General features: G+C 58.9%; 7 protein-coding genes across 8 annotated transcripts; 4 read left to right on the top strand and 3 right to left on the bottom strand.

Annotated features, from left to right (window-relative positions):
- Positions 1-157: 157 nt before the first annotated feature.
- Positions 158-1,633, top strand: IUM83_05987 (Amino Acid/Auxin Permease (AAAP) Family; the record flags this gene model as incomplete). The annotated part of the gene is made up of 2 exons (XM_067930155.1): positions 158-1,274; positions 1,347-1,633. The coding sequence occupies 2 exons, from the start codon at positions 158-160 to the stop codon at positions 1,631-1,633; spliced, it is 1,404 nt and encodes a 467-aa protein (XP_067782695.1).
- A 366-nt stretch (positions 1,634-1,999) lies between these two features.
- Positions 2,000-3,187, bottom strand: IUM83_05986 (Vacuolar targeting protein Atg24; the record flags this gene model as incomplete). 2 transcript variants are annotated; one of them, XM_067930153.1, is made up of 2 exons in its annotated part: positions 2,000-2,905; positions 2,963-3,187. In XM_067930153.1, 2 exons carry the CDS (start codon positions 3,185-3,187, stop codon positions 2,000-2,002), a joined length of 1,131 nt encoding a protein of 376 aa, XP_067782694.1. The 2 variants fall into 2 exon arrangements, with proteins under 2 accessions (XP_067782694.1, XP_067782693.1); XM_067930154.1 differs by having other exon boundaries at positions 2,000-3,187.
- Positions 3,188-3,694: 507 nt separating this feature from the next.
- IUM83_05985 (Intron-binding protein aquarius) lies at positions 3,695-8,199 on the top strand (the record flags this gene model as incomplete). Its single annotated transcript, XM_067930152.1, has 2 exons — positions 3,695-3,799; positions 3,865-8,199. The coding sequence occupies 2 exons, from the start codon at positions 3,695-3,697 to the stop codon at positions 8,197-8,199; spliced, it is 4,440 nt and encodes a 1,479-aa protein (XP_067782692.1).
- A 40-nt stretch (positions 8,200-8,239) lies between these two features.
- On the bottom strand, positions 8,240-9,346 carry IUM83_05984 (n-terminal xaa-pro-lys n-methyltransferase 1; the record flags this gene model as incomplete). Its single annotated transcript, XM_067930151.1, has 2 exons — positions 8,240-9,050; positions 9,132-9,346. 2 exons carry the CDS (start codon positions 9,344-9,346, stop codon positions 8,240-8,242), a joined length of 1,026 nt encoding a protein of 341 aa, XP_067782691.1.
- Positions 9,347-10,176: 830 nt separating this feature from the next.
- IUM83_05983 (Phospholipase YtpA) lies at positions 10,177-11,373 on the top strand (the record flags this gene model as incomplete). The annotated part of the gene is made up of 1 exon (XM_067930150.1): positions 10,177-11,373. One exon carries the CDS (start codon positions 10,177-10,179, stop codon positions 11,371-11,373), a length of 1,197 nt encoding a protein of 398 aa, XP_067782690.1.
- A 314-nt stretch (positions 11,374-11,687) lies between these two features.
- IUM83_05982 (Palmitoyltransferase ZDHHC17) lies at positions 11,688-12,371 on the bottom strand (the record flags this gene model as incomplete). Its single annotated transcript, XM_067930149.1, has 1 exon — positions 11,688-12,371. The coding sequence occupies one exon, from the start codon at positions 12,369-12,371 to the stop codon at positions 11,688-11,690; it is 684 nt and encodes a 227-aa protein (XP_067782689.1).
- Positions 12,372-13,400: 1,029 nt separating this feature from the next.
- IUM83_05981 (ABC transporter) lies at positions 13,401-14,910 on the top strand (the record flags this gene model as incomplete). The annotated part of the gene is made up of 2 exons (XM_067930148.1): positions 13,401-14,732; positions 14,857-14,910. The coding sequence occupies 2 exons, from the start codon at positions 13,401-13,403 to the stop codon at positions 14,908-14,910; spliced, it is 1,386 nt and encodes a 461-aa protein (XP_067782804.1).
- Between the last annotated feature and the right edge of the window lie 1,368 nt (positions 14,911-16,278).

Raw genomic sequence — 16,278 nt, 5'->3', positions numbered from 1 at the left:
CTAGTATATATAACGGTATAGTAAACTTAAATCCCAATTCCCAAATCTGAATCGCTAATCCAACTCCAAAAAGTTTCGTGTACCGTACCCGAGTCAATAAGCAAATTGAGCCGATCGATCGAGCGATCGAGCACCTTGGTCGCTGCCGCCATCGCCCATGGAGCGCTCTAGCCGCCGCGACCGCTCGCGCGACCCCGAGGAGGACCCCAGCAGCGACACGGGCACCAACACTCGTCTGCGCAGCCGCCGCTCGCGCGACACGCGAAGCTCCACGGCCGACTCGACGTCAGATGGCGCCGACACGGACGCCAGCACGGGCGCGGGGCCCCTCGCCGCGGCGGAGGCGCCACCTCCCGCCCAGCGCCGGGGCCCTGGCCGCCGCCGCGGAGCTGCAGCCCGCAAGGCGGCGGAGGACACGCGAAAGTCCACTCGCGAGCTGCGCAGCGCCGATGAGCGGCACTCGTCGCGTTCGGGGGACGACGAGGACGACGACGAAGAGGACAACGACGAGGACAGTGGAGGACGCAAGCGCTCCCTGTCCAACGTGTCCAACCTGTCGTCCACCTCGGCGTCCTCGCTCGCCTCCGAGCCGCTCACGGAGGAGCAGCGCCGCGCCAGGCTCGAGCAGCAGGTGGCCGAGCTGGAGCAGAAGAAGAAGATGGTGGAGGACGGCACGCTGGCCGAGTTCTGCCGTCGCGTGGCCGCCTTCAAGGAGGAGCGCAACCGCCTGCTGCAGACCGCCGAGCTGCACAAGAACCTGCAGCTCAAGAACGGGCAGGACCTGTACCGTTTCGAGGTGCAGCGCGCGCACCACCTGTGGGAGAACGAGAGGAAGGTCCTGAAGGACGAGCTGCTCGCCAAGGTGGACGCCGTCATGGACAAGTTGCAGGCGGAGATGAAGGCACTCTCGGAGCCGGTTGCGAAGGTTGCGGGGGTGACCAAGAAGCCTCCAGCAACTTGTGAAGCGGATACAACGCCAGTGGTGGTCGCTGTTGTGAACGACGGCAACGAGGAGAACAAGAAAGCGAGCGAGCCTGAGCAGGAGGAGGGCGAAGTGTCCGAGCCACCTGCTACAAAAAAGCAGGTGCCTATTGTCAAGCGACGCAAAATGGATACGACAGCGCACACGGATCCGGTTGAGGTGTCGAAGCTTCTTCCAGTGGAAGCAGTGCGTTTGCCGTTCGACGACCTCACGTCCGACATTGCCGCCATCGTGGGCGACCGCGAGCAGAACGCACAAACTACGGTTGAGCGTTTGCCGAATGCTGGAAATCGTAAGATTTACGTCGTTGTTGGATATGATGTGGTGTGCGGGGTTTACTGAGATGTTGTGTCTGCTGTTCTAGTGCCATTCAAGCTCGAGCGACGACGATTGCTTTGCGGCAAGTATATGTTCGAGGATGGAGATGACGTGCAAGTTTCGATGCCGCTCGTCCACGAGGACTACACAGGCACTATCTCGTCCATCACGGACGACGCAATCTACATCAAGCTGGCATCAGGGCAGAAGGCGCGTATCTATCTGCCACACCTTGAACGTCGTCGCTGCGAGATCAAGCCATTGTTGCGTGGCACTTCGTCCACAGGGAGCCTGCAGAGCATGGGCTGGTCCGAGTACGACACGTCCTACTGAAGCAAGGCCGCTTATCGTGCGGCAGCGTTTGCCTACTAGTAAAATGCGCATGTACTTTTGTTCCTTTTCGTGCCGCCATCTTTGGCGACGGATTATTATTTTCTTTTTGTCGTTACCCGCGAAGCGATCACTTCCAGGGGAGATCGGCGCGCCAGGGATACTCTAGACTTTAGAGCATACGCCACTTCCGTTTTTGCACGAATGCTCCAGACGCGAGCTCTCCTATTCCCGCTCTACTTGGCAGTACCAAGTGCCAGCCGAACGAACCTCTTCGGGATCTGCTAAATATTTATCTGCTTCATGCACCATCTAATACTCGCGCGTCAACCTCGGCGCGCCAACGGATACGGTACGCAACGTCCACACTCAGTGCTCCACAGTCTGGCTGCCTCCGCTAGACAACATCTTGAGCAAGTCGGCGTTGCGGCCACGTGCGTCTTCAGCCGAGCCGCGGCCCTCATCCGTGTCACTATCACTATCATCTTGGTACTCCGCAGTGTCTATCGAGTCTGATCTCTCGCCTCCCATTCGGCCAAGAGTGCCGATGACGCCGCTGCCAACGCCGACCACGAAGCGCTTGAAGCCCAGCGCCCCGCTGAGAGCCATCGCGAGTTGCTTCTTGGCCGAAGGCTTCCGTTGCTCAAAGGCCTCATCATCTGCGTCCTGACTGTGCAAATGCAGCCTCCGACGCTTGAGGTCTCCGCGCGCGTCCGCTCCTCCGGGCACCAGCTTCTTGCGGAAGCGAATCTCGGGCGACTTGAGGTGCGACAGCGACACATAGCCCCCGGACGCACTCACCGGGGGCACAGCACTAGCGTCCGAGCCGTCGTGCCGAGGTGGCAGCGCCGACGGGGCCGACCGCGGTGGCGGAGGCGGCGGCCGCGCATCCAGGTCGCTGCTGCTGCTACTGGAGGCTGCGAACGACGAGTAACTCCCGTATGACGTCGGCAGGGATGCGCTAGTGCTGGCGGACGCGAGCCCCTCGATGTCCGGACGCAGAAACGTCGTGAAGGCCGCGCTCCACCGCAGCTCCGGCCGAGCGTCCACTGCCCTCAGGAACCGCTGGAGCCGCTCCCGCCGGTGGTGCAGCAGCCGCGGGTCGTCTCCACGCAGATAGGAGATCCAGCCTCCGTCCGGGAACTTGGGCAGCGCGTCCCGCAGCGCCGAGCCGTGGGTCTCCACCAGGTAGGTGTACAGCTGGCGGAAGTCCGTGTACCGCCTCATGACGGTGTATCGCACCATGGGCGGCAGCTCCGGGTACGCGACGCCGCGCTCGTCCGCCGACGCCAACGCCGCCGCATCTGACTCTTCGATGGCACTGCTTCTCACGTTCAGGGCGCGCGCTGAGGCGCCGGAGTTGCCGCTGCTGAAGCTGGACGCGCGCACGTCCAGCACCTCGATGTGGTACTGCCAGCTGGTGTTTCTACGGGTCACGCCCGTGATCTGCAGGTCGCGACTGGCCTCCCCAACTGCCTGCAGCGATGCAGCGCACGGCGCCAGCGACGCGGGGGCCGCGCGCTCGCGTTTGGCGGCGTGGGACGCGTCCGAGCGCATGACGAAGAGGTGTCTCGGGAGAAGCGCTGCAGCTCGGCTTACAGAGAGAGGAGGGAAGTGATAGGGGCTGCGATCGATAGAGGAAGGAAACGCCAAGCCGATGACACAAGCGGATGCCGCGGCGAAGGTCTCTACGCGCAGTGAGACGAGCTGCCTGCAGGACGTCGGTTGCTCGAGTGTTGCTCTGGTGGCTCCAGCTGCAGTGCGCATACAGAAACACCGTCATCGGCGTTACTGCCTTGGCGTTACTTCACGATTACTTAGACAGATGGGTGTAGTTTGAAGTACTATTCGACACTAGCACTATATTTAATATACCGTTATTCTTATAGCAGAATCCGGTGTCACCTAAAATATCATTGCATATTTGCCTCAAACAAATTCCAGAAAATGATATCATACTAGTCTTTTTTAATGCTGCATTACACTACGTGGTACTATTTGTTTTACTACCAATAATTACCCCGTACCGCTACTTCACAATAGTGAATCCTCTGGCTGCCCGCCATGCCTCGCCGAGCTGCGCCGTCGGCGTCTTCCGGGGCCGCCAGTGCCGCCCCCACGGCGCCCGATCTCGCCGCGCAGATCCTCGCGCAACCTCCGTCGAAAGAGGTACGTGTGCATACCTTGTTCGCCCCTGCATCGCTCTCTAACGCTCGCCACTGCTGCTACTTCAGTCGCTGGACGCAGTTGCGGCGCTCTACGCCGAGTTCCTGGGCGACGCCAGCAGCGACGCCCATACGCTCGAGTGTCTCCGAGAGCTGGACGCTCTGAACTTTCTGGAGGACGCTCTGTGGCCGCTGGCGGACGTGGTGGCGACCGCGCGCGACTGCCGCCACCACGTCAAGAAGGCCTGGCTGCTGTCGGTGTTGCTGCTCGTGGGGCTCCGCGCGCGCGACGGGGACGCCGGCAGCTCCTCGGCCTCTACGGGTGTGTGGGGCTTCTTGAAGGCAGAGGACGACGCGTCCTGGAAGACGCTCATGAGCACGCTGTGGACGCTGCTCGACGAGCAGGACGCGGCCGATGACGACGCCAAGTGGACGCTCAAGGAGCAGACGGCGCTCACGCAGTTCCTCATCGCGTGCTTCCAGAGCCTCGACGTGCAGCAGGTAGCGGCTTCCGTGCTGCAGCTGACGTCGTTGCCGCTATGGGCGGCGCTGTCGCCCTCTCAGCGATCGATCGAGTTCCGGACGTACCCGAAGCTGGAGCGCCACTGGAACCGCATCATGTCGGAGGGTCCTGCCGCAGCGAATGAGAAGAAATCGACCAACAAGAACAAACGGCGCAAACTGGAGAAGACGAAGGAGACCCCGCGACTCGAGCAAACGGCGTTTGCGCACCGCCTTGACGCGTTCTTCCAGGTTTTGAAGGCGCCGGTGGATGCGGACGTGTCGAAGCAGGAGATAGCGCTCCGGTTACGCTTCGTGGCGCTGTTCCTGGCATTGTTGATTGAACTCTTGAGTCAGCTCCCTACTCGCCGCTTTCTGCTGACAGTGTTGCGGCGGCGACATGTGCGAACAGTGCTCCGAGGCAGTGCCTTAGTGCAACACGCATTGCAGTGGCAAAGTGCTAATGAGAGGCAAGCTCTGGAGAAGCAGCTGACCCTACTGGATGCATCCATGAACTTCCCCATTGATGCGCACACGGGCACGTCGCTCTCTCCTCGGGAGTACCGCGAGCACCAGGCTCGCCACATCCAGGTGATGCAGCAGTGTGCATTCCAGTCGTTTAGAAACTCTCGAGTGGAGGAACTGGCCATTGCCCCGTGCAGCCACATCGCCGATGGTTCAAGCTTTACAGAATTGCTGAACGGCATAGTGGCTGCTGATCGCTCGCGGCTTTCATCGTTTGGTATCGCTGTAGGTGTTCTAGCCGATCAGGTTGAAGCGGAAGCAATCTCTGACGCCGACTTGGTCGCTTTCTTCAAAGAAGAATACTCCGTTGGAGTTAACAGTGGTGATCTTTCGTCGAACACGCCGGTTTTTCCAACAGAACTGGACATTTGGAATGAGATGCTTGACCGAAAGGATGAAACAGCGCTCAATACGAAGGAATCGGATGGCGACGAGACAATGACAGAAGGGGGTGATATCACAGGACAGATTTACGGCGCGGACAATACCGAACTCTTTCCGGTTTTGCCTCTGCGCAAGTTGGGTCTTCAATTTTTGAGTTTGGACGACTATCTACAGCGAAATTACGAACTACTCCGCTTGGAAGCGGTTCAGGACATTCGTGGTGACCTTGAGGTCGCCATTAAGCAGCTCGACGCCGTGCGCTCGCTGCGAACGACAAGTGACAATGATACTATTTTCAGGGGATTTTCTCGCTCTGCTGTGCCAGTTGCGAGCACATTGCAGATTGTGAAGGTAGGCAAGCCGGCGCTCGGTCAAATTGCCCCAGCTTCAGTGATTGCACATGCCGAATTGGAGCTCTCAGGCCGCCATGATCGCAAGCACTTTGACCGCTATCAGACTAAAGAAGTGGTGTTTCTCGTAACAGTCAGGGCCACTGCTGACGAAGGGGCTGAAATGATGGGTTTTAAGAAGGAAGCACGGGATATGGGTTCGTTCCCTGAGAACTATGGTGTGCAATATGTGCGCGCAGCGGAGATTATTGAGGTTTTCGATGCCGCCGGAAACGCTATTAATGATGAAAACCCTGTGGGCAAAGGAAGCAAGCGTGTGTTCAAGCTAGCGCTGGATGGCGTGCAGTACAAAAAGGACTTGGAAGATGGTCATCTCGAGTCGTACGAACAAGTAAATGTGCTTGTACGACGGAAGCCGCGTGAGAACAACTTTAAGGCAATATTGGATACGGTAGCTGGGGCATGGCACGATGCCAATAAGGAAGAACTGCTACCTGCGTGGCTGCACGACCTCTTCTTGGGCTACGGTGACCCAGCTGCGGCGCTATACAAGTCTATCTATAAGGCCAGAGCAGAGAAGCAGGTTGTTGTATCGATGGGTGAATTGCTGCTAGACGGTGAGCATGCGATGGAAGCCGGCGGTGCTGAGAAACTTGTAAACGCTGATGATGAAACGCAGGTACTAGACGCGAAGAGTGCAGCAGCTCCGTTTACGTATGTGGAGGACATTCGCGATGGTTCGAGCTATATCAGAGCGTGCCATAAGACGGCTCCTGCTGCAACTCTGGGAGAGGCTTCTTCGATCCGATTTACAAAAGCCCAGGTCGCTGCCGTGCGAAGTGGTGTCTGTGAAGGCCTCACTCTGGTCGTGGGCCCCCCAGGCACTGGTAAAACGGATGTGGCCGTGCAACTCGTTTTGAATCTGTACCGCACGACACCAGCTCACGAAAAAATATTGATTGTAGCCCACTCAAATCAAGCTCTAAACGACTTCTTTGCGAAGATTTTATCACAAAACGCAATTCATGAGGCTGAAATTGTGCGAATGGGACAGCCACAAATTGTGAACGATGGCAGTGCAGAAGGCAAAGCAGTTTTCCATGCGGACTTCAGTCGCAATGGTCGTGTTGCGTTTTTGTTGGAGCGAAGAGCAGCCTTGCTTGGTGAGGTAGAGCAGATGGCCCAGTGGCTTATCAAGCGTGACGCCGCGCTATACGCTGGGCTTGCTGGCGGGTCAGCGTCGTATTCGTGCGAGAACGCATCGATCTTTTACCAGTTCCACATGAAAGCATTTCTTGAAGCGGGTCTCAAGGCTACGGAATTGCCTTCGAAAGATGACAAGGTTGTAGCGCTTGGAGAGTTTTTTGCGATGCGAAAAGGGTCGGTTCTTGACAAGGTTGACGCTCTGCGACAATTTGCACTAGACATCGAGTCGTACTTTTCAGAGCTCCGGCGCCTCCAGCCCTTTGAGCTGCTTCAAACCCCACGTCAGCGCAGTGATATGTACCTGATTCACCACGCTCGCATCGTTGCCATGACGTGCACACATGCGGCGTTGAACCACAAGAGGCTCACGGAGCTTGGGCTGACGTTTGGAAGTCTCATCATGGAGGAAGCAGCGCAGGTTAGTGAGCTGGATAGTCTGGTGCCGCTTCTATTGGCATGCTCCAAGAAGTCTGGACCAACAGGAAATGCAGCTAAATCGTTGTCGGACCTCAAGCGAGTCGTGCTCATGGGAGATGCAAAGCAGTTACCACCAGTGGTGAAGTCGCTCGCGCTCAAGAACTACGCACACTTCGACCAGAGCTTGTTTACGCGTCTGCTCCGCCTTGGCGTACCGCATCTTGTTCTCGACCGTCAAGGGCGCAGTCGCCCTGAGTTAGCTGACATCTACCGGTGGCGCTACGACGGCATCTCCTCGACCGGAGACCAGCATTCGTTGGGTGACTTACCGCGCGTGGAATCGGAAGCCGAGTACCAGACTGGAAATGTCGGATTTGCGCACACGGCGCAATTTGTGGATCTCTCCGGGACGGCTAAGGAGCGTCAGCCTAGACCCTTTGCCTTTGAAAACGAGGAGGAGGCCCGATTCGTCGTCGCACTGTTCAAGTACATAGTGGGCATCGGCTACCGCGCAGACCAAGTGACCATTCTCACAACCTACAACGCGCAGAAAGAGCTCTTGCAGCGGTTACTGGGGGCCAATGTTCCTGAAGGCACTAAGGTGTGCAAGGTCTCGACCGTAGATCGTTTCCAGGGTCAGCAGAACGACTTTATTCTGCTATCTACGGTCCGCAGCGGGACTTCGGTGGGCCACCTTCGGGACGTGCGTCGCACTTCAACGGCCTTCTCGCGCGCACGGCTGGGATTGTATGTTGTGGGTTGCCGCTCGACGCTAGATCGGGCACGGGAGCTGCAGCCGTTCCTGTCCAAGCTGATGACCGTGGCGGACAAGCACGGTAGTGACAAGGGCACTACGCTCGCGCTGCTGCCATCAGAGCGAGTTGCGGGAGCGACGCCCAGTTCGGGCAAACCAAAGAAGACAAAGGCGTCCAAGGCGAAGACGAAGGCAAAGGCGAAGGACGTCGTGTACGTCTCCGACCGGAAGCAGCTGGAGAAGGTGGTGGCGGAGCTGAAGGCTTAGATAGCAGGAGTTCTTAAAACGATCAAAGTTTACTTGGTGCCTAGGCGAGCGCGTACATTTTGACTGGGTAGAGTTCTTCCGGGAAGTGGCGTTGTCTGCGCTCGGCGAGCAAGGTAAGTCCGGCCTGCTGGAAGAGGCTCTTGTAGTACACGGCCGAGCGCGTGATGCTGCTGTCCTGCCGGTCGAGGTCGTAGGGTTCTGCTGTCTGGAAGACGTTCTCCTTGATGACCATGAAGCCGTTCGGCGTCAGGGCCTGCTTGCAGCGCCTCAAGTAGCGCACCAGGTCCACGTCCGTGAGGTGGACGAGCACCCACTGCATCCAGATGAGGTCGTAGCTCGCGGGCGCCGGCTCGAAGTCCTGCAGCCCCATGCAGTACAGGTCCCGCACGCGCGCGCGCAGCGTCTCGTCCGCGCCCACGTACTGCGGCACGCCGCGCAGCAGCCGCGGACTTTGCTCCACCAGGTCCACGTGGTCGAACATGGGCAGCAGCAGCAGCTTGCTCACGCGGCCGATGCCGGCGCCGCAGTCCGCCGCGGCGTGGCAGACCCAGTCGGGGCGCGCTGTGTCCCGCACGTGCTTGAGGAAGCGCCTGGACTCGCGCACGTCCACGCCCGACACGTGCGCGAAGCCTCCCAGCACGCCGTCGTCGCTCAGCGGGCAGTTGGCCTCGTCGTCCCAATACTCGTGCGCGCTGGCGTACCACGTGAGCTCCTGAGTCCTGGCGTCCTCGACCTGCTCCTGCTCCTGCTCCTGCTCCTGTTCCTGTTGCTGCTGCTGCTGCTGCTCCTGCTCCTGCTCGAGCCGGTTGGGCGCGTCGCCCAGCTCCGCCTGCCACATGGCGAACACGCTCCTGCAGTAGTTGCAGGCAAGGCGGCGTTAATGGCCTGGGGGACGTGGGAGGCCAGTGGATGTGCTTAGTGCTGTCTGTTACTCGTATTCCTCGTGCGGCTCGATCTTGCTGGACGCGTCCAGCGCGCGCTGCACTTCGGTGGCGATGACGCGCAGCTCCTTCCAGTCCACGCGCGCGCGGCTGCGGCGCGGCCGGGGCAGCAGCAAGGCCACGGACTCGCGCTCGACATCGTCGGCGGCGACTGCAGGACGTGTCGCCATTGCAGCGCCAGTCATAGTGGAAAAACGGTTCTTCATTTTAGCGTTGACTTGGGCTTTGTATGTTTCGCTTTAGTGACCAGTAAGTTGCCTTTTTTACTGGGAATGCAGCAGGTCTGGTAAGAGGGTGCCTGCATCAGCATCGTGCCAAGGCTGTGAACCCCCTCCAGTGGAGGCTCCACTGGAAGCTCCAGATAGACGGCGCATTGCGTCACTCCAGGAAATCGGAAGGCAACCGGCTCGGGGCGAGTCAGGTCAACTCCGGGATTGGCTCTCCGCTCTGCTCGCTGGTCGTGGATTGTTGTCCTGACCCCTCGGCTGTCTTCTCGGCGAACGGATGGGGTCGCAGCTCTTGCAGCTGGGCCAAAGAGTCCACCGATGGAGCCTCCTTCTGCTCTGTACTGGTACAGTGTAATGCATTTAGACTCGCTGATGGGCGAACTGGTGCTTTAGTCGACAGCCTTTGAAGGCATGTTCACTCTCGCGGGACTTCCGGCATGCCTGGTTATCAGCTTTCTGCACGAACAGCGAGTTGCATTGCACCGGCTCATGGGTTCATGGCGTGACGCCCGATGATCTCTATTATGGATCTGCTCGCTGCGCCAACCACGTCCTCTACTGCATGTCTGTTCCCTGACTCCAGCACCAGCGTACGTGATGTGCGCTTTACCCGCACTCTCAAGATTCTAGAGTCGGGATGCCGTGCTTTGTCCTGGTGGCCCTCTACACATCGGGCACAGTTGGCGCCACCTGCGCGGACAGAGGGCGCAGAGAGCTCCAAGCCCTCAGTCTTGAAAAGGATGCCGAACTGCCGCCGTCAGCCGAATGTCAAAAGCACCCTGCGTGGCAGGATGGTGCCTGCCCTTCAAATGGCCGAGACGATTCGACTGCCCACCGGCGCGACCGTGCCGGAAACTGCGATTAAACACGACGACAACAAGAACCGGAAGAGGACGATCCGCTTTATGGACGACGAAGCGCTGGACGCCACCGAACTGAGCTCTGGCTCCGGATCGACCACACCGCCACCCACGAGGTCGACGTCTAGCTCTAGGTTTTCGTCGGGCCAGACAGACATCCCGCTTCGCTTTCGCCGCTACGAAGGCAAATTCGAGAACAGCCGAGGGCAATCGCTTTTCTACTTCGCGCTCTTCCCACCCGAGAGGATGCCCATGCGTGGAGTAGTGTTGTATGTACACGGCAGCAGCAGCCACTGCCGCCGCCACATTGAGCTGTACAAGGAGCTCTGCAAAACAGGCTTCGGAGTCATCTCGTACGACATGGTAAATCACGGCGCCAGCGATCTCGACGAACACAAGACGCGCGCTCACATCAGCAACTTCCAGTATCTCGTTGACGACACAAACGCCTTCATCACCTATGCCAAACGTTCCATCTACACCGATGCTCTTCGATACTGGCGGAAATACCACTACCCTCACCACCCCCATGGTAAAAGTTCCAACATCGTTGCGTTGCCGGAGCCCCCGCTGATCATCGCTGGATCATCCCTTGGCTCTCTGGTTGGCATCCACACAGTTCTCACTGCTCGGCACAAATTCCACGCTGCTGTCTGGGCAGCGCCGACGATAGGAGTCACGTGGAACCCGCTGCTGTATGCCGAGTCACTGTTGCCCCTGGCAATGTTCATCCCGAAGGCGCGTATCGTGCCCGCTGTAAGCCATGACCTGTTTTGTCGAGATCCCGCATTCCTAGAAGCGTTCAAGAACGACCCGCTGACATGTACAGCAAGGATGACTGTGCGAAGCGGAACTGAAGCGCTGAATGCCATCAAACGGCTTCAAAAGGACACGCGCGTCACGCAGTCCGACAGCACGTTTTGTTCCATCCCCATGCTTTTTATCGCTGGCTCGAACGATGGCGTTTCCGATCAGCAGGCTGCCATCCGATTCTTCGCGTCGATAGCGAATCAAGACAAAGAGTTCAAGTTAATCCAGGGTGGTTTCCACTTTGTCTTCGAGGATACCCAGAAGGAGGCGGCAATCGAGCATCTCACACAGTGGCTTCGGGCGAGATTTCCATTAGAAACCCGCAATGCTAGCTAGCTAAGTATCTTTACAACACCATATTGACATTAGTGAATGTATCTTCGCCGTTGGTGGATAGAAGACCGTCGCAGTTTGTGTTTGTGTGCTTGTGTGCCGGAGGGGGGGGGGGGGGGGCTGCTTGCATTAGAAGGGCAGACCTTGTCCCTTTCCCTTTTCAATGCGCGTTGGTTTTGACTAGCGTCTTGCGTAAACGAGCAAACTTTCATTCGCGGATGCCAACCAATCCATCCTGCTTCCTTCACACAGCTTTTCAGTTGATCGTTCACGTTGATAAATTAGCACATTTACACTCATACACTACAGCGCAAACTCTAAAGCTCGACGATCTTGCCAGAGTAGAATCTCATGAATTCCTCTTCTACTTCGTCAAGCGAGGGTAGGACAGCCTCTCTGCGCTCTGGAAGCGGTCCCAGACCACCCAAGTGACGCCTTTCGCGCTTGAACGCCCAATTGGTGAAGAGCACGCGGTGTCCAGCCACCAGCACCCCACCCTGACGGTCCTGAGTGCGGTAACTACGTGGGACTTGCACGGGCGGCTCAACGAACTCCTCCACCTTGTCCGACGAGGTCGAGGCGATGAATGCCGAAAAGTCGATGACTTCTGCGTTGCGAGGAGACAAGTCTTCGTCGGAGGTGTCTTCGTCCGAGCTGTTCAGCGGTCCATCGCCATCGTAGTGCAGATTGGCAGACGACTCGGCGATGTACCTCTGCAGCTCCTCCTGGTAGCTGTGTTCGTCGTACGAGTTCTTCTTGACATGCATCTCGTCTTTGGAGTGGTGGTGCGTCAAACTCTTGAGAGTTCGCTGAATGAAGCTGTTCTTGTGCTTCTTCGAGTCTGCAACCTTCACGGCCTCCTGGCGCTCGAACACTTTCTCGAGCCAGCCGTCATCGCAGAAGTTGGTGGCACAGTCGCGGGCGCTGACGAGGTCGCTCTGCTTCACTGGGACGAGGACGAAAGGCTTCGCGTGGTCGGCGGTAGCAGTGAGCGCGGGCATCGTGTCGAAGGCTAGAAAGTGGCTGCTGCTGCTGGTAGTGATTGTGTTCTACGCCGAGAATTCGAGAGTGAAGCCTAGAGCGGGTGAACACGAGGCGATGACGAGCTGTGCAAAGCTCAATGGATCCCCCTGATCCGCGAAGACAAGCCAGATTACGCCGAGCCCCTGGTCTCGGGAACAACTCGCCCCGAAACACTGCTCACGAGGCTTGAAGAGCAACAGGTGAACACCCGCCATCTGGACGGGCCGCCATGGCTATCCGGCCGTGCTGCTTTCCATAAGGAGACGCTCATAAGGTCTCCCTCCATCTGCACGGCCACCCGGAAGGCTCACAGAGGCTCACGGCGTCGTATCGCAGCAACCGCTGCAGAGTAGCCAACACACTTGTCGCCGCGTTCGAGGCAATATGTCTGTAAGGTAGCAACCTTGAGCCCCCGTGCAGTAGTAGTTGCAGTGGTACGTCGCGCTGGTCGCAGCCCCTTAAGCTGAGATGATCGCTCGCGCATCGTGCACCGCCGCATCCGCGGCGCCTCTGCACGCACACCGAGATTCGCTTCGTTGCAGGGTGCGCCAACTATTCGAGCGCTCTGTGCTCGTCTTGTCCGCGTCGGTGGATAATTCACCAGCAGGCAGATCCAAGCGGATCCGCGGCACGCAGCGCGTGGCTCGCCAGTGGCGGCGGCGCTGTGAGCCGAGGTCTGAGCCAGGCAGGTGGCTTTTTCGCAGCCCACGCCAGTTGCGCTGATAGCGGAGGCATTCGTGTCCACAACGGAGGCTCTGAGTCCATGTGAGACCGACCTCGTGGCGACTAGCGCGGCGCGGCACCACACGGTGGGCCAGCAGCCGCCGCCCAGCAGCCGCCGCGGTCACTTTGACGCAGCCATCTGCGCGCTGCTCGGCCCGATGGAAGGTAGGCGCACCCACCATGAGTCCAAGTTGAAGTGCGCGGTAAATACCGCTGGTCACCGGTAAATTGAACAGGCGGGCGACGGTAAAACCGGTAAATCCCGGGCCGTTCGCACTCGCGGTATGACGTACGATGGCCGGACCTCCGGCGGCGGCGGCGACGACCCCAGCGCTGGCGGGAGCGCGCGCTGTCGCGTGCGGCGCCGTCCGTCTTCCTCGCCTCCGAGAGGCGCGTCAGGCCGCGCCCATCTCACGCCCGGCGTGAGCCGCGCGGACGCAGGAGAGAGCCGGCCGTGCCTGGTGGACGTGGCGTCGGCCTCGTGGCTGTCGCGGCTCGGCTTCCTGTTCGTGGAGCCTCTGGTGGCGCTCGGGGGCGCGCGCCGCCTGCGCCTGCACGACCTGTGGACGCTCGAGCCGGAGAACACGGCGGCGCGCGCCGAGCAGCGCTTCCGCGCCGCGTACCGCGCGTCGGGCGGCCTGCTGGCGGCCATCTGGCGCACGGAGCGCCGCGCCATCGTGTGCAGCGGCGGCCTGGGGCTTTTGTCGGCCCTGAGCGCGTGCTGCGTGCCGGTGCTGCTGTTCAAGCTGCTGACGGCCGCCATGGACCCGCGCGCGCGGCACGCGTCGGTGCTGGAGCTGCTGCTGCTGCTCGTGGGCGTCCACGCGGCCGTGGTGCTGGCCGTGCTCTTCGACCGCCACGCGCGCTTCAGGATGTTCAAGGCGCAGCTGCGCGTGGTGGCCTCCATCCGCCTGCTGGTGTTCGCCAAGTCGGTGGAGCGGCCGGTCAAGGGCCGCCACGGCACCAGCACCAGCATCGCGGCCATCGCCACGCTCTACTCGTCCAACCTGGTGCAGGTGAGCTGGCTGCTCATCCGCTTCCACGACATGTGGACGGCCAGCGTGCAGCTCGCCGTGCTGCTCTTCATCCTGCACCGCACGCTGCTCACGAGCGCGGCGGTGATCCTGTCGTCGCTGGCCGTGATCATCGCCGGCCTGTCGGTGCTCACGGCGCTCTCGGCCAGGATGCTGCAGTGGTACACCAAGAAGCGCGCCAAGACCATCGCGGCGGTCAACGAGTGCTTCAAGGGCATCCAGTCCATCAAGCTCTACGCCTGGGAGGACAAGATCCTGTCCAAGATCATGTCCGCTCGGCGGAAGGAGGAGAAGCGCAAGTGGTGGGAGGCCGCCTTCCGCATCCTACGCTACTGCTGCGTGTGGGAGGCGCCGGCGTTCGCGTCCGTGGCGATCTTCACCTCTCTAGCCGCTCGTGCGGGCTTCTTCTCGCCCGCCACGGTATTCACGGCGCTGATATTGATTGATCACGTTCAGGTTGAGCTCCACGGACTGATCATGGGGATTCGCGTCTTCATTGATGGCCGCGTTGGGTTACACAAAATCGATCATTATCTACGCTACTGTGATAGTTACGCCAGCAAACTCGTCAGTGACACCGAGGTGGGAGCGACGGCCAAATCGTACCCGGACAGCGTGGTCGCTGCCATGGATAAGGTCGATCTGTCCGTGGGGTATCACTTTCCAACTACGGTTCTGGCGAAGGTTAACCTACGCGTGAATGCAGGCGAGCTGGTCGTGCTTCATGGTAAGGCAGGAGCTGGAAAGACGACACTTCTGACTGCTTTTCTGGGCGACGTGGCTTGCGTGAGTGGCAGTGTCTACCTGTCACCGAACTATACGGTGGCGTACTGCTCGGAACAACCCTGGCTGCAGACGCTGAGCATCAGGGACAACGTGCTGTTCGGTTATGCGTACGACGAAGCGAAATACTATCGCGTGTTGGATGCGTGCTGCTTGATAGAAGACCTCGAAAGCTTCCCGGATGGCGACGACACGATGATCGGTCCAAAAGGCATCAACCTTTCCGGAGGACAGAAGGCTCGCATTGCCCTTGCGCGAACGCTGTACTCCGACGCCGATGTGTATCTGCTTGATCGTCCACTGGCAAGCGCCGACGCAATCGTGCAAAGTGATGTGTTTCGGAAGTGTTTCTTGGAGTTACTACGGTTCAAAACGGTTATTGTTGCCACACACAACCCGGAGGTCGTCGAATCTGGCTTTGTCGATCGTCTGTGGTACGTCAACGAATCGGTCGTATCGGAAACTTGTCGAAGTGGAGCCTCCTCTGGCGCAACAGGAAGTGCCAGTCGTCGTGCTCGCCGCCTTGCAGACATCCCTCCCTGGCGTATCGGTCATAGTGATGATAATGCCAACGACGATTACACCCCCTTTACTATGAGTGATCAGCGAAAGGAAGACGTACGAAGACGGATTTCTGGCTATCGGTCAGTGCCCAAGATGTCGATAATGCCCAAGGTGGACTTAACTCGCCGCACGATGGATGGAGTAGCGAAGGAGATTTGGTGGCCGGATCGCGGACGGAACTTGACCATCATCGCATGTGTCCTCTTCGTCATGTACGGCCTTATTGATGTGGCGAAGAATTTATGGTTAGTGCACTGGAGCAATATGACCTGGACGTATGCCGATATGTGGAAGGCGACGGTGACCTATGGCGTCCTAAGTGTCGGGGCCTTTGTGGTACTGCTTGCGAGTTGCGCGGTGATATATTATGCGCTTTCCAGACGCGCGAAGCATATCTTCAGTGAAGTGACGAAGTCTTTGCTGCGGGCTCCCATGTCCGTGCTGTACCAAACTCCAATCGGTGAAATCTTGGCACGCTACTCGACAGACATGCAAGTCATCGACGGTTTGATGACTTTCCCTCTGATTTTTATGTTTCGCAGTACTGTGTCCATTGCTGCTGCATTGGGGACAGTGTGCTACCTTTTAGGTGTAACTGGCGTAGTTTTCGCGGCATTAACTGTGTGTGTGTGTCGGGGGATGGTGGACAAGCGCTTGTTTGCTCAAGTGTACTCGCTGAGAGCAGAGCTCGAAGCTGTGGACCTGAATTTTGTTTCCGAAATGCTGGATGGTGCGGCTGTAATCCGATCGTTTGGAGCTGAGCAAGTCAATCGTGTCTGTC

This window comes from Phytophthora cinnamomi (assembly GCF_018691715.1).
Source record: "Phytophthora cinnamomi strain GKB4 chromosome Unknown Contig104, whole genome shotgun sequence".
NCBI classification, from domain to species: Eukaryota; Oomycota; class Peronosporomycetes; order Peronosporales; family Peronosporaceae; genus Phytophthora; species Phytophthora cinnamomi.
The sequence above is the reverse complement of the archived record's forward strand: the minus strand, read 5'-3'. Positions and strand labels throughout refer to the sequence as shown.